The sequence below is a fragment of the Nycticebus coucang genome, chromosome 11, assembly GCF_027406575.1.
Source record: "Nycticebus coucang isolate mNycCou1 chromosome 11, mNycCou1.pri, whole genome shotgun sequence".
Classification (NCBI taxonomy): Eukaryota; Metazoa; Chordata; class Mammalia; order Primates; family Lorisidae; genus Nycticebus; species Nycticebus coucang.
In genome coordinates, this window is record NC_069790.1 from 106,531,676 (window position 1) to 106,548,102 (window position 16,427).

At 36.4% G+C, this 16,427-nt stretch overlaps 1 protein-coding gene across 6 annotated transcripts in view; it reads right to left on the reverse strand.

Moving 5' to 3' along the window:
• The window catches only part of CNOT4 (CCR4-NOT transcription complex subunit 4), a 124,126-nt gene that overhangs the window by 33,316 nt on the left and 74,383 nt on the right, over positions 1-16,427 (reverse strand). For 3 of the 6 annotated variants that reach the window (XM_053608961.1, XM_053608959.1, XM_053608963.1), the window contains exons 7-10: positions 13,982-14,106; positions 6,214-6,271; positions 2,628-2,877; positions 1,217-1,714 (exon numbers count right to left, since the gene is read on the reverse strand). In XM_053608961.1, the coding sequence (XP_053464936.1) occupies positions 1,217-1,714; positions 2,628-2,877; positions 6,214-6,271; positions 13,982-14,106 (931 nt within the window). Of the gene's footprint in view, positions 1-1,216; positions 1,715-2,627; positions 2,878-6,213; positions 6,272-13,972; positions 14,107-16,427 lie in introns of all 6 variants that reach the window. The other 3 variants (XM_053608960.1, XM_053608958.1, XM_053608962.1) reach the window with 1 other exon arrangement.

The window sequence follows — 16,427 nt, forward strand, 5'->3', positions numbered from 1 at the left end:
TCACTGCATTAGATGCTATCAAGCTTATGTAAATTATCTTTACTGTAACAACTGTTAACTTTGTCAACAGCCTCTGACTATACTCTCTTAACCTAGCCACTTGTCTAATACATGAAATGCTGTGATCCCAAGGGGAATAGAGGCAAAGACTTCTGATGGACCTTTGTAAATTCATCTATCAAACTTGCTAAAAACAAGAGAATGAACACCTTGCTGGTATTAACACACTATTACAATAACACTGTGCCATGCCGCATCTTAAAGACTATGACAGGGATAAAAATAAACTGAATTATGTGAGGATCTATTCTAACAGAGTGAGGAACTATTCAGTTTTCCCTGAGAGATTCATGAGAGGAACAAACTTTTTCCCCCCATATCATCTCTAAAGCCAAATTAAACAAGAACATTATTAAGAAGAATTATTCCTTTAGATATAGAAGATACTTCATCTAAAAAATATTATACAACTCTTAAAACCCAAAAGTTCTGAAACCTTCAGGGGTAGCAGTACAAAACCAGAAGTATTTGTATTCTGGCATCAAACTTATATTACCTTACATATACCTAATATTTTCCCCCCAAATAAAAACATGACAGACAAATGGGAAAATATCTTTCCTTGAACAATTTCTTTTTCACAGAAGGTGTATGCCTGTGAAATATGATATGATCGTGAAACATTAATAATCAGAGTTCTCAAATATTAAATGCTCTATTAATATATAACGCAGTTTTGATGTGTGTTTTGTGTGTGTGTTTGTGTATGAGTCAAAATAATTGCCAAAAGTACTTAGCAAGTGGCTTTATCCCCTCATGCTCTCATTAATTATCAATCAAAAAAAATTTTTTTAACCACTTTACTTTTAGAATGTAAAATCAGAATTTTTACCATGGTGTTGAAATAGCACCATAATTTCAAAGCTCGTTCTCTTCTTTTTCTTTTTGCATTCATATACCATATGAAAGTTTGTAACTATCCTATTAAATAAAATGCTTCCAAATAAAGACTAATAATACTCCACCATCCTTATAAAGCTCAATATTACAAGGCATTCATCCAATTAAATATTTTTGGATTATGATAAAGGCTTTAATTTTTTTTCAAAGAAACGTCCAAGACTAGTAAGTAATCTCTGTTATTCCCTTCCTACCCACCCAACAACCTGAAAGCATAAGTTATTCACAAATTTTCAAAGGCTTTAAATAAACCTACCTGCTATAGGGATCCCTCCCAGACCTGTGTTGTGCTGTGGCGGGAGATTCAAGTCCAAGAAATTACTATTTGAGGTGGGGTTTGCTGTGTGGTTCAAGTGCATGATGCTATTGCGTGGAAAGGCCATCCAGGGATAGCGGGCTGCCTGGCCTGGAAAACTGAATGAATTATAAACCGCTCGGTGCTGCTGAAATTGAGGGAACCTCTGTGGCAAGACTGAAAAGGTACTATTGAGAGAGTTGGCATTTGTAGGTGCAGCAGGATGCAGGAATCCAGGGCCTGGACCTTTGGCGGTTGTAGTGTGTGAAGAGGAGTTCTGAAGAGATGTAGGCGAAAGGGAAGGTTGGTCTTGGACGGACAGTTCCTTCTCAATCAGGTCTGCTAAGGCTTTTCGAGTGACATCAAAGGGATCAAAACCTAAGTCATCCTCTGGTTGTTTAGAAGAACCAAAGCCAAACGCTGCTTGCCAGTCTGTAGAGGACGATACTGGGATTGTTTCTGTTAGGAAGAAAAAATAGTGATGAATATCAAATACATCACTCACTTTCAAACTTAATGAATACCCACAGTAGGGAAAGTTAAATATGTCATATTATAGAATAAAATCAAGTGTGTGGAAAAATCAGTATGACTTCTTAGCACATTAATATCATATAATTGCAAAAGGCTTTATATAACCCTAGCAGTGATTTCATTTCTAAGTTACTAACTTAAAAAACTAAATGATAGAGTGATTTTGCTTACCAAGAGAAAAAATGTACTTAATACCTGAATTGTACTCTTAACCAATCATAATCAAAACTAGCATAAATCATTAAAATGAAATGAATATAATCTAACAAATTTTAATTAGCAAAGGTTATTTTTAAAAATATACTTATCTAAAATAAAACAAATAATTTTGACTATATGCTTCATATACCACTAAGAAAAAAATTTTTAATAAATATCTATTTATATGAATTGTCATAATTTTTGTTACTTTTATGCTTTTACATTAACAAGAGAATTCAGAACGAATTAAAATGGAAAAGGCTAGAAAATGCTGAAACATAACTGCTACTAAAATACCAAATGACTAAATAGCACTTTGTCAATTGGAGGGGAAAATATCTTATATTTAACTATATAAATCTGATTAAAAATGTAAGCCCTTAATAATTTCCAGAAGAATAAAGTTTTTATTACTGGGAAAATGGTATGACCCTTGATTTATGGAGAAATATTTTAACATATTAATTTCTAGGTCATATGACAATTTATCTAACTGTCTAATACCATGAAGTTTAAATGTTTATATTTCTATAAAAAGGGAATAGAGAGAAAAAAGCTAAAAATATATTTACCAATGGGTTTCATGTCAGTCTATCAATAATATTTAAGATTAATACTTGGTACAATGGTCATATACCTGATGTGAAGAGGCTCTGTGGTTCTGGTGCTGTAGGCCAGTCACTGGATGTCTGTGGAGAGCTGGGGAAAGGAGGAAGCCCACTTGGAATAGGGTTGGGATGGCGAAAATTGTCTGAGAATAACGACTGTGACTCTGTTACTGCCCCTTCAAAAGGAGACCGTGCACTGTGATTGGATGAACTGATGGGGATGACTGGATTGGATTTTGATAAACCAGGAGGTGGTGAGGGCGTATCACTGTTAGATATCTGAATCAAAAAGGAAAACAAACATTAATACATGCTTACACATTTTAATAGACCACAATTAAAAAGGTCTGTACCTAAATGTATTAGAATAGAGGTTATCTTTAAAACAGGGTATTTGGAAGACTTTAATAAAAGCATGTAGTTTCAGAAAATCAATTAAATCATAAACTTAACACGTGTACTCTTAAAATTAATCCACCTGAAAAGAGTAAACCACTGTCCTCTCCTTTTACGGTCTCCTCTCCTTTTATGATCTCCCTTTTCTCACTTGACAGAAAAAAGAATTATTTCATACTCTCTGAGATTTCACTATGGTATTATGCTCAAGAAAGAAACTTTTGGCCATGCATGGTGGCTCATGCCTATAATCCTAGCACTCTGGAAGGCCAAGGCAGGCAGATAGCTTGGAGGCTATCAGGTTCAAGACCAGCTTGAGCAAAAAGTGAGACCCTGTCTCTACTAAAAATAGAAAAAAAAAAAAAAACTGAGGCAAGAGGATCGCTTGAACCCAGGAGTTGGAGGTTGCTGTGAGCAATGACGCTACAGCACTCTACCCAGGGTGACTGCCTGAGACTCTGTCTCAAAAAAAAAAAAAAAAAAAAGAATAAAACTTCCCAGGCACTAAATAAACACAACTTATAGAAATAATTAATTTGGTTCTAAGACAGTAACTAACTTTAATGACTAGATCTTTTGTAAAACCAATATTTTAGTTTCAACAAAAACTGAAAGAAGATCTAAACAATTTATTACCCAACACATCATTAAAAGAAAATTTTAGGGTGGTGCCTGTAGCTCGGTTGGCAGTATGCTGGCCACGTACACCGACGGTGGCGGGTCCAAACCTGGCCCAGGCCAGCTAAAACAACAATGACAACTGCAACAACAAAAAAAAGAGCCTGGCATTATAGCAGGCATCTATAGTCCCAGCTACTTGGGAGGCTGAGGCAAGAGAATCGCTTAAGCCCAAGAGTTTGAGGTTGCTGTGAGCCATGACAACGTGGCACTCTACTGAGGGTGACAGCTTGAGATTCTGTCTCAAAAAAAAAAAAGATAATTTTGAAAGAAGTCTTGGCCAGGTATGGTAGCTCATACCTGTAATCCCCAGCTGTTTGGAAGGCCAATGTGGGAGGACTGCTTGAGCTCAGGAGTTTAAACCCAGCCTGAGCCAAGAATGAAATCTTCTCTCTACCAAAAATAGAAAAATGAACCAAGCATGGTGGCTGGCCCTTATAGTCCCAGCTACTCAGGATGTTGAGGCAGGAGGATCGCTTGAGCTCAGGAGTCTGAGGTTGCAGTGAGCTACACTGCCATTGTACTCTACGGAAGGTGACAGAGACAGAGAGATGGGGTCTTGCTCTTGTTCAGGCTGGTCTTGAACTCCTGAGCTCAGGCAATCCACCCGCCTAGGCTCCCAGAGTGCTGGGAGTATGGGGGTGAGCCACCATGCCTGGCCTACAAAAAAGGTCTTTATTTATGAAGGAATTCAAAGATTTAAGCCATACTGACATAATACTCCTCCTTTTTCCATGTACTTACTTATATGAATAAGATATCTCAATATTTACATCATTAAAAAATGAAAAACATGGCTCGGATTGGTGCTGAAACTTGTCTCATTTTACCACTATATATAATAATATTCATCTAGGGATATACAAAAACTAATTTGAAAATGGCCCTATCCATCTCATTAGGAGATAAATTTCTGATATAATTTTAATACTTATGTTTAATGATTTTTATAAAAATCTACACTTATATAAGTTATTTTGGTCAGCTCGATACTACTAACAAAAATTCAGAAGAAAAAACTGGCCATTTAAAGCTGTGACAACATTTTTATTTTTGTCTGAAATTTGTATGGGTATTTTGACAGAAATATATGCTTTCTAAGCAAAAATTATAAGGCATCAAGAAAAACCTCTACACCTCTAGAAATAGAAAAGTAAGTTCATGGGGAAAAAGAAATGATGTAAAATTTCTGATTGCTGATTGAGAGCTTGTGTATTTTTGAAACCTGGAAGGGTAATAGAACCTAACTCTGGTCAGAACATTATGATGGGGTACCAAAACATTTGATTATTTATTTATTAAAAATATTAAAAAGTGAAGTAACACTTTAATTTAGAATTATCAATATTTATTGAAATAACTTATGAAAAAATTAACATAAAACTAAAATATGTAAGGGGATATACAGATTTTCAAATTCTTTTAAGAAATTTGTGAGGCGGTGCCTGTGGCTCAGTATGTAGGGCACCGGCCACATACCCCCAGGCTGGAGGGTCTGAACCTGGCCTGGGCCAGCTAAAACAACAATGACAACTGCAATAGCAACAACAAAAATAGCTGGGTGTTGTGGTGGGCGCCTTTAGTCCTGCTACAAGGGAGGCTGAGGCAAGAAAATTGCTTCAGCCCAAGAGTTTGAGGCTGCTGTGAGCTGTGAAGCCACGGCACTCTACCCAGGGCAACAGCTTGAGACTCTGTTTCAAAAAAAAAAATTTTGTGAGCAAAAAGTTTAGAAAAGTACTGTTTCATAGAGCTCTAACTTATTCACAAATACTGTGGGAAACAGGCCATTCATCATGGCAGAGATTAGAAGTGCATTTATTTCACCAATGTATGATGTACAGAAATGCAAGCAGTAATAAACTAGCAGAAAAAAGTTCCTGAATGAGACAATGCAAACCATGCTCTAATTGTCAGCATCCCAGTTTCACAGTGGATACCACTTTGAACAGTTTATCTGGTATATCATTCAAAGCTAATAGTTACTTGAGAGAAACAAAGGGAGGAAACTGTTAGGGCGAGTATACTGAGTAAAACAGAAAATTAAAGTTGACAGCAAGAGACAAGGAGAATATGTAGTAGGAATATGACTTTTAAAAGCAAGAACTCAAAAAGCATGCAAACCTGGGGCCATTTGGTATAGAGTCAAAAATACCACTAACATTAGCAGCCTCTAAGGATACTGAGGAATTTTTTTTTTTTTTGGTTATAGTTTTCATTGTTATTTGGCAGGCCCGGGCCGGATTCAAACCCGCCAGCTCTGGTGTACACGGCTGGCACCTTGGCCGCTGAGTTACAGGTGCCAGATATTGATGAATATTATAATAATATATAGTCATAATAAATCATCAAGAAAGGATTAATCTATATATTCTGTGAAGAAAAAGAAGGCTAATTATCATTTATTTAATAAAGATACCCATCAAAAGTATTTTGAAACTGTGTTAAGTATTTAAAGTACTTTTCATGAAAATTTACTTGCAAAGAATAGCTTATTTTCAGAGTATGGCAGATAAATGAAGTAATATTGCATCTAAATCTTACCTGCTGGGAGTTATCACCATTCCCTATACTGAGAGAATCTGAAGATTTGTCAATGGGGCTGTAAAAAGAAAAATCGAATAAAATCAGAATAAAGTCATTTTCCTACCATAAAAACAAACTCCTCAAAGCCAGAAAAATAAGACATTTTATCATCTTCATAAATGTCTATTGAAATACTGTGAAGCAAACATTAGGTTAAATGTTAAAACACAAAGAAGTATAGGTTGAGCACACCAAATCTGAACTGAAATCTGAAAATTCAACTTTTTGTGTACTGACATCACACTCAAAGAAAAAATGCTCACTGGAGCATTTTGGATATCCCATTTTCTGATTTGGAATGTGCAACTCGTTGAGTATGTAAATATTTCAAAATGTGAAAAAAACCCAAATCCTAAGGAGCTTTAAAATACACACACACACACACACGCACACATATATAATAAAAGCATAAATTTATATTTGTTAAAGTATAAAGTATATATCCACACTCCATCTCTGGAGATTCTAATTCAATTAGTCTTTTTTTTTTTTTTTTTGCAGTTTTTGGCAGGGATTAGGTTTGAACCTGCCACCTTTGGCATACGGGGCCGGCACCCTACGACTTTGAGCCACAGGCGCTGTCCTGATTCAATTAGTCTTAACTGAAACATCTGGTATTGGATGATCACTGAAACAGAGTAAGTGAAGAGAAACAAAGTGAGAAGGCATAAAAAGTCTCCTCAGAGTCTCTCGAATTATGAGATTTCAGAGCTAGAAGCAATCATTAAATTTAAATACTTTATTTTAGAGATAAAGAAATCAAATTCTAAACTTTCTTCAAAAGGCAGTGACACAGCCGGGTCTCAGTTTGCATCTTCAGATGCTTAGCCAAATTTTGCTCTTTTCTAACTTATCCCAAAGGCAGTGCTTGAATTTTAACTCCTTTTACTATGTCTTTAATGGCATCCTTTAGTGGCGATAGCAAATACTCCATGGCCGCTTTTTGAAATTTGCAACATGAAACAATTACATAGTAGAAAGATTATAAGAAATCACTTTCAGCAAATAGGGGTGGGCTAAAAATATGTTGAGGAGGTCCAGTTCTCTTCTTTACCACATTTAAAACAAAAGTAATCAGGGCGGCGCCTGTGGCTCAGCGGGTAGGGCGCCGGTCCCATATGCCGGAGGTGGCGGGTTCAAACCCAGCCCTGGCCAAAAAAAAAAAAAGTAATCAGAGTGATCATATCAGTTTTTAAGCACATTTTGAAAATAAGAATTTTCTCATAATTCCAAGACTTACTTAACATGAAGGAAAATAAATGTTTTAGTTAACTGCTAGTAAGTACAAAGAATTAGTTATTACTATAATATTAAAGTTGAAAGATGGACATCTATCATCCCAAACATATCACAGAATGTTTTGTTTCAAAACCTTTCAAAAATCAGTGTAACTGGCTTATTGTACCCTCAATGAATCCCCAACAATAAAAAAAAAAAAAAAAAACCTTTCAAAAACACCAAGCATACATTTATTCACTTTAATTCTGTATTACAGAAATAAATCTAATCTTGAAAAACCACACTGTTTCAATTGACTTTAAACACAAAACTGCTTGTTTAATGTGCCTTCTAATTCTTTCTTTTTTTTTTTAATGTGCCTTCTTTCTACTATAGGAAACGAGGATGCAAACAACCCTATTTTTAGCCACTCTTCTCCCCACACTCATCCTGCCCCACTCCATAGAACAAATACTTTACACTAGTAATTCTAACTTCTTTTTTGACTATTCTACTTAGGACAGGCAAGATACCCCAGCTCACTTACTAGTTTTCTACGGTATACCCACATGTGTAGTAACTGTATCTATCCAAACATGAGAAGAACACTTTCTTCTTCTTCTTTTTTTTTTTTTTTTGTAGAGACAGGGTCTCACTTTATGGCCCTCGGTAGAGTGCCGTGGCCTCACACAGCTCACAGCAACCTCCAACTCCAGGGCTTAAGCGATTCTCTTTCTTTTTTTTTTTTGTAGAGACAGAGTCTCACTCGCCCTCGGTGGAGTGCCGTGACGTCACACAGCTCACAGCAACCTCCAACTCCTAGGCCTAGGCGACTTTCTTGCCTCAGCCTCCAGAGGAGCTGGGACCACAGGCGCCCGCCACAATTCTCGGCTATTTTTTTGTTGCAGTTTGGCCAGGGCTGGGTTTGAACTCATCACCCTCGGGTGATGTATGGGGCTGGCAACCTTACCCACTGAGTCACAGGTGCCGTCAAGAAGAAAACTTCGTAAGAGAAATAAGGTAAGGTTCTGGGCTACAAACTCAAAATAATCTAATAATCCACTAACTGTAATGTAAACATCAAATTTTAGCAGACCATAACTCATCCATGTAGTTTACTAGTAAACAGCCCCTGGTTTTGTGCAAGACTAAAAGTGGGCAACTGTAAATATTTATTTGTAATAAAGGAGAAAATAAGTATCTTCCTGGAGATCAATTTTACAAAACGTAGGTAGTTCACCTTTCATGGCACTTGTCCATACTTTGACAATCACTGCTTTTTACCACTCCTAAACTCATTTCTAATCTATTGATAGGTGTCAGCAGAGCAGCACCCTCCATACCAATAATTGATTAACTATTTTTAGGTCATGAATCCTCTCTCAAGAAAAACATATACGCAAGGAAAATTTTACATAAAATTTCAGAGTTCAAAGATATACTGAGGCCTAGCCATGACTTAAGCTCTGCTCCAGACTTTTTTCTACAATTCCAGGGATCATATCTTTTCTTAATCTCCAGGGTTTATCAAATAATGTCAAGGTATGAGAACAGGATTTAGGCAGTGACTGCTCATATTCTGCTGAATCATAAGGTATTCTGACTACAACTTCAAGTCTGTCAGAGCTTACACTTGATTTCCAAAAAGGACATAGCTGTATTTTTTTTAAAAGACGTACACTTCCTCTCTATGTAATAAAAATTAATAAATTTCTGTATAATTTTTCCTTTTCCCATTTCTTTAGCCAATTCACTACTGCCACCAATCTGTGAGTTGTGGAAATTTTTGCTTAAAAACTATCAATTCCTTTACCTCTTTTATGTTTACATGGATGGAGCTGGAAAATATTCTTAGGGAAGTATCTCAGGAATGGAAAAAAAAAAATCCAATGTACTCAGTACTACTGTGAAACCAATATATAATCACTCACACTTGCATATGAAAAATGAAACACAACTATAGTCTAGGATGAAGGAGGGAAGGGGAGGAGGGTTGATAGAGGGAGAGTTAGTAGGGGGACCACATCTATGGAGCACATTGCAAGTACAAGTTGGATCTAATGTCTTATAATGCTGTAATTGGGTAAATGAGGTGAAAGCTATGTTGATTAGTAGGATGTAAGCACTCTAATTTGTACAAATAATCAACACATCAAATCCCATAATGGCATAAATGTATTTATGATCTATGTACAAATGACTTAATAAAAAAAACTATCAATTCCTTGAATTCCTTGGAATTCCTACACTTATCCTGCTATAAAAAGCCTCAAGAACTAGAGATTGTCAAAGTCAAACTATGTGTAGTTATGGCATGGTTTCATTTAACTGCATTAATTTGATTAATGTTAACGAGGTTTTCCTAAGAGTGGTTCATAAGAATTTTGCCTCTTCTTGACTAAGCTATGGCATTCTGGAAGAATGAATTTGGGCTTTAAAGTAATAGCCACTTTGATCGGAACCTGGTCTATCACTTATTTGTGTGGGATAGTGGCAAATTAAATGCTCGGACACTTAGTTTCCTTTCCTGTAGTAAAATAACAATATACACCACGTAGGAACTAATAAGGAGAGTAAATGAACACAGATGACACCAAATTGTCAACTCTCCACCCACCTACGTGTAAAGTTGAACATCTCTTATTTTCTCAATGGTGGCTTATCTGACTGAGCCACAGCATCGAGTCATAACCACTTACAATGAGTGACCTGCACACACTACACTTCTTGTAACTAGGCCTGCTCTCTGTCCTGGGCATAGCAGCACACCCAGATACTGTTCCTTTCACGGTTGTTAGCTGATATGTAAATAGCATCTTATTTATTCATATGGAAAATAGCACGTCTATATCTCAAAACCAAACGTGACTGATATACCCTCAAATCAATAATTTTGGTGGGAGAGCAAATGACAAATTCCCTTTCGAAGTTTTTTGCTCACTGAGAAAGTAGCAAGACATATCACAGAAAACTTTACTGAGTAACGAGGTGTGTATCAGGTCTACGTCAGGATTCCATGGGGATTTGTAGCTGTGGCACTCTAAGATTTGTACCTTGGGTTTCCTTCACCTCTTCTCCTTCGTGAGAGGGACCCACTTCCAACTCTCCTTGAAGGGCTGTTCATATTCTTTCTTCTTAAATAAAATTTCTCTTTGTTTAAAAAAAAAAGATTTGTGCCTTGCCTTAATTTTAAAAAGAGGAAACAACAATTCAAGGAGTGTCTCAATATGTAAGGTTCCAAGCTTTGCTTTCTTGTAATTCTTCCTGTAGACTGATAAATAGTACTATCCAGGAACGCCAAGAAACAAGACAATGGAGCCCTTCTTTGAGTTTATCTTTTCCCTAGAAAGTTTAACCCTCAACTGACCCTGAAGAAGCAAAAAAACCTATCTGTTGGGTAGGACCAAGGTAATAACACAATGCAAGGAAATATACAGTAAGTCCTTGCTTAATGCCATCGATAAGTCTCAGAAATTAAGACTTCAAGCAAAATGAAGACAGAACAAAGCCAGGTTTACCAGAGGTTGACTGATGTAAATAAGAGTTACGTTCCTGCAGTATACTGCTGACCACAAAAATATCACCAAACTTTTAAATAAAGACCCCAAACACTCTAATACCAAAACTGAAATAAATGTGAGCTATGTATACATTTAAGAAAGATTAATAAAAACAATTAAGATAATTTCTCAATCTTTGGTTAATCAGTGAGTGATAAAGATTGGTGTAGCAGTGGGTTAAATCAAGAGACATATGTTTGCAAAGTGAAAACTGTAAAAAGCACCTCTGCCACCACACAGTTTAAACATAAACAATAACTAAAATAGTGAGCTCACTGAGCACTTTCATACCACATCAATTATTGTGCATTTGTGTAATTACCATATAAAAACTTTCATTTTACTAATTTGTAGTCATTGGTCTTCCAACCCACTTATTTCAGTTTTGGGTCTCGAATGGCCAGAGTGTGTCCCAGTAGGTCAGGATGCAAAATAGGAACCAACCCTGGACAAGATGCCACTCCATAGCAGGTGCACTCATACATACTCCCACACTCATTCACACTGGGACAATTTGGACACACCAATTCCCTAACATGCACAGCTTTTAGATGTGGGAGGAAAACTGGAATACTCAGAGAAAAGCCATACAGAAATGCGGAGAACATACAAACTCCACGAGACAGTAGCCCAGGCTGGAAGTCAATTTTTTTTCTCATCAACATTATAATAAAACAACATTGAATGAAATGATGTTATTTGTGGGCCTGCTATACACAAATCATTTTTAGTGAAAACTTCTGGGTATTGAGATCATATGTAATATTTATCTTCTTCTGCATACTTTCTTTTTTTTTCCCTTTTTTTAATTTTTATTAAATCATAGCTGTGTACATTAATATGATCGTGGGGCACCATACACTTGGTTCATAGATCGTTTGACACATTTTCATCACACTAGTTAACATAACTTTCATAGCATTTTCTTAGTTATTTTGCTGAGACCTTTACATTCCACATTTACTAGGATTCACATATACCCTTGTAAGATGCACCGCAGGTGTAATCCCATTAATCCCCCTCCCTCCACCTAACTCCCCCCTCCCTCCCCTCCCTTTCCCCCTTCTCCCTATTCTCAGGTTGTAACTGGGTTATATTCTTCTGCATACTTTCATAAATTTTTCACATTTCCTCCAATAAAGTGTTACTTTTTTTTTTTTTTTGTGATTTTTGGCCGGGGCTGGGTTTGAACCCGCCACCTCCGGCATATGGGACCGGTGCCCTACTCCTTGAGCCACAGGCGCCACCCAGTGTTACTTTTTTTTTTTTTTTTAATGAGAACAATGATGTGTATAAATGTTAAAACACATCTGAAATACATGTTTACTACAATAACCACATTTTTAAATCAAGCACTACAGCAGCGGCAACCAATGAGATAAGTAATAGCACACGGTTCACCATAAAATAAACATACAGGACTAGAAAAGGGTGGATACAAAAGATGAAAGGAAAAAAATCAAAACTTGTCAAATGAGCTTTTATTCTTAGCTTTGATATAAACAAATTTCACATAGTTTACTACACAGTAACTTTACGTTTTGCTTTGTGGCCTACTTACATGTACATGTACATATATGTGTATGTGTACAAATAAGTATTTAAATAGTCTTTAATATTAAATAATTACCATCAAAGAGAACAAACCAAGGACTTCAAAAATTTAAAAACAATAATTTTTTTTAAAAAATGGACTCAGACAATAATCCATGTAGTTATTATCAGCTACATTTTTTACTACTAGATACTGTATTATAATATTTAACACAAAGACATTAAAACATCACTTAGAAAAACTTAACTTTGAAAATTAAAAAGGGCTCGGCACCCGTGGCTCAGTGAGTAGGGCGCTGGACACATGCATACATTGAAGGTGGTGGGTTCGAGCCCGGCCCAGGCCCGCTAAACAACAATAACAACTGCAACAAAAAAATAGCCAAGTGTTGTGGTAGGCACCTATAGTCCCAGCTTCTTGGGAAGCTGAAGCAAGAGAATTGATTAAGCCCAAGAATTTGAGGTTGCTGTGAGCTGTGATGCCACAGCACTCTACCAAGGGCAACATAATGAGACTCTGTCTCAAAAAAAAAGAAAATTAAAAAGAAGACAGTCAACAGTAAACCTATCCAAATTAATTATAGCTATTTACTCTGAAAATTTATTTGATAAAAGCTAAACTTACCAATAAAAAAAAGAACAAAGTTCCTAACAAATCAAATTTATAGAATGTTCAGAGTCGAATAAAATCCTACAATTATTAATTTCTTAATCACATGATTTTCTGACAGGCCAAAACCAAATATAACTTAAGATATGAAGATCACCATATCAAAATGAGACTTAGTATTAAAGACTATAACTCTGTCTAACCACTGACATAAAACGTATACCCAAAACAATGTTGGGGGTGGGAGACAGGAAATGACTTGTCTCTTAAGATGAGTAAGATTCTGAATATGGAATACTCTCCTCACTCACAAGACGTAACACTTCAGTGATCTTGAGACTAGCCACCCTTGAATATTTGTGTCCCTAACACATAATGCTTCCCTCAGCTAACTGCCACTCCCTCTTTTACCATATGTACCCACTTCTTATTATAATCAGGGAAAAACCTTCAATTGAGTGACAAAAGCCTTTTAATACTCGACATCCTTTAATTTCCTTTTTAATAAGGAGGGTGCTCCCTGCACTCAGGGTAGTCTGCAAATCCCTGCAAAAGGTGAAGCCTTCAAGAGGCTAGTCCGAAGTATTTTGGGGATACAGTAAGTAGCAAATATTCAAACCTAGAAATTGTCATTCAACATTTCTCATATATAGCTACACAATTCTTCATAAACGACAGATCTTGTCAACAAGGCTTTTGCCTGAAAAAGACAGAATGAAAGAAGACCGACAGATGTGAGGGTAAGGGGTCTGACTATATTTATGGTAATACTTACGTGTCATACCTCTGCAGTGGTGTCACTTTGTTCTTATTCTTATCAACCGAACCCGCAGAAAGCTGAAGAAAATTGGGATTTAATTTATATAATTCTTGAAGTAGCTTCTGTTCATATTCTTGGTGTTTACCCGCCTAATGAAAGAAGAAGTTAAAACTGCAGTGGGAGTCACAAAATTGTTGGTATAAAATACTGAATTCTCCTCTGCATTATTCAATATATCCTTAACAGAACATATAAGGTATTTTCATGGAATCAGAGAAACCTGTCAGGATGATTTCACAAAACTCCTAGAGCAATGAAAATTATTCCAACAAAATTATATGATATATATCCCATAAATCAAATTAAGGCATTTCATCACACTTTCTGTTGTGTAGAAAAGGATATTAAGGACTGGGAGTGGTGGCTCACACCTATAATCTTAGAACTCTAGGAGGCAGAGGCGGGTGGATTGCTTAACCTCAGGAGTTTTGAGACCAGCATGAGTAAGAGCAAGACCCCATCTCTACTCAAAATAGAAAAGTTAGCTGGTGTAGTGGAGTATGCCTGAAGTTCCAGCTACTTGGGAGGCCGAGGTAAGAGGACTGCTCAAGCCCAAGAGTTTTAGGTTGCTGTGAGCTATGATACATGGTACTCTACTCAGGGTGACAGAGAGAGACTCTGTCTCAAAACAAAACAAAACAAAAGGATATTAAGGAGAGAATATTTTCACTAGCTCAAAAACTATACAGGTCCATTTTAAATCTACTTCCAAATCTTCCACGTAAGAATTAAGTCTTCTAACAAGTCATAACTGAGTTTTCTGAAAATCACCCAAAATTGATGAATCAATCCAATCTCCTTTTTAATTTAGAGATTAACACAGATGAATAGTTTCACTGTATTTAAAAAAAACATTAATTTGTTTTTACTCTCCTTTCTTCTGTTGTTGTCAAGAGTAAAATAAAAATTAATGTATTTTAAACTCTAGATCAAGGGTCAACAATTTACAGCCAGTTGCCTATCTTTGTAAATAAAGTTTTAGTTGAACACAGTCATGCTCATTCATTTACATAGTTTCTACAGATGCTGTTCTGCTAAGATGGCAGAGTGAAATACTGCAAGAGGCAGAGTAAAGTTGTTAGGACAGAGACAACATAGCCCAGAAACCCTAAAATATGGCCTTTTTTTTTTTAATTAAATCATAGCTGTGTACATTAATGCAATCATGGGGTACAATGTGCTGGTTTTATATACAGTTTGAAATGTTTTCATCAAACTGGTTAACATAGCCTTCATGGCTACTAAATGGCCTTTTAAGAAAAAGTATGCCAACTTCCATTCCATATACAAAAAGAGAACTCTGTACTTACTATAGCTGACAATCTGTAGAGCAAAAGGCAACATTACAAATGTTTTGGGAGAAACTGGGCAAAGATTGACTGTGGAAGCTAATCATACACAAAAATAAACAATAATAAAATTAATCACTTTGAGTAACCTTTTACTATTCGTATGCAAATCATGACTGAAAGAATATTTTTACTTACCTTTAGGGATGTTATTTTTAAATTATGGTCTTAATAGATGTTTCAGCAAAATCAAAATGAACAGATCAAAACAAAAGCAAAACAATCACAACAAGCGAGGGAACGTCATTTAAAGAGTCTGACTGCATCATGTATCTCCCTTCTCGGAGGCAACTTTCCTATTTCAGTTGGACCTAGAATTTTTCCTATGGTACCAAATATGCATTAACAAGGTAAGACTTTCTCATTGTATCATGATATAACTTACTTAAATTTCCTTTCTACACCGATGAGTTTTTTAACAAAGAAATCCATTTTCTTTCTTTGTTTTTTTAAGACAAAGTCTCACTTTGTTGCATTAGGTAGAGTGCCATGGTGCCATCAAAGCTCATAGCAACCTCATCTCTTGGACTGAAGAGATTTTTTTTTTCTCAGCCTCCCAAGTAGTTGGGAGAACAAGTGTCCACCAGGATGCTTGGCTAGTTTTTTTCTACTCTTGCTCAGGCTGGTCTTAAACTCCTGAACTCAAGCAATCCACCTGCCTCAGCCTTCCAGAGTGCTAGGACTACAGCACCAAGCATGGCCAAGAAATCCCTTTTCAAAGTACTCTTACATTCAGGTAAAGAAGAGCACAATGAATTCAGGACAATACTATAAATGAATTCTCAGCTGCTCGGGAGGCTGAGGCAGGAGAATCACGGAAGCCCAAGAGCTGGAGGTTGCTTTGAGTCCTGTGACATCATGGCACTCTACCGAGGGCGGTTAAAATAAGACTCTGTATCTACAAAAAAAAAAAATTCTCAATTATTATTATTACTTTTTAGACAAAGTCTCACTCTGTCACCCTGGGTAGAGTGCCATGCATCATTGCTCACAGGAACCTAAAACTCTTGGGTTTGAGCAGTCCTCTTACCTCAGCCTCCTAAGTAGCTGGGACTACAGAT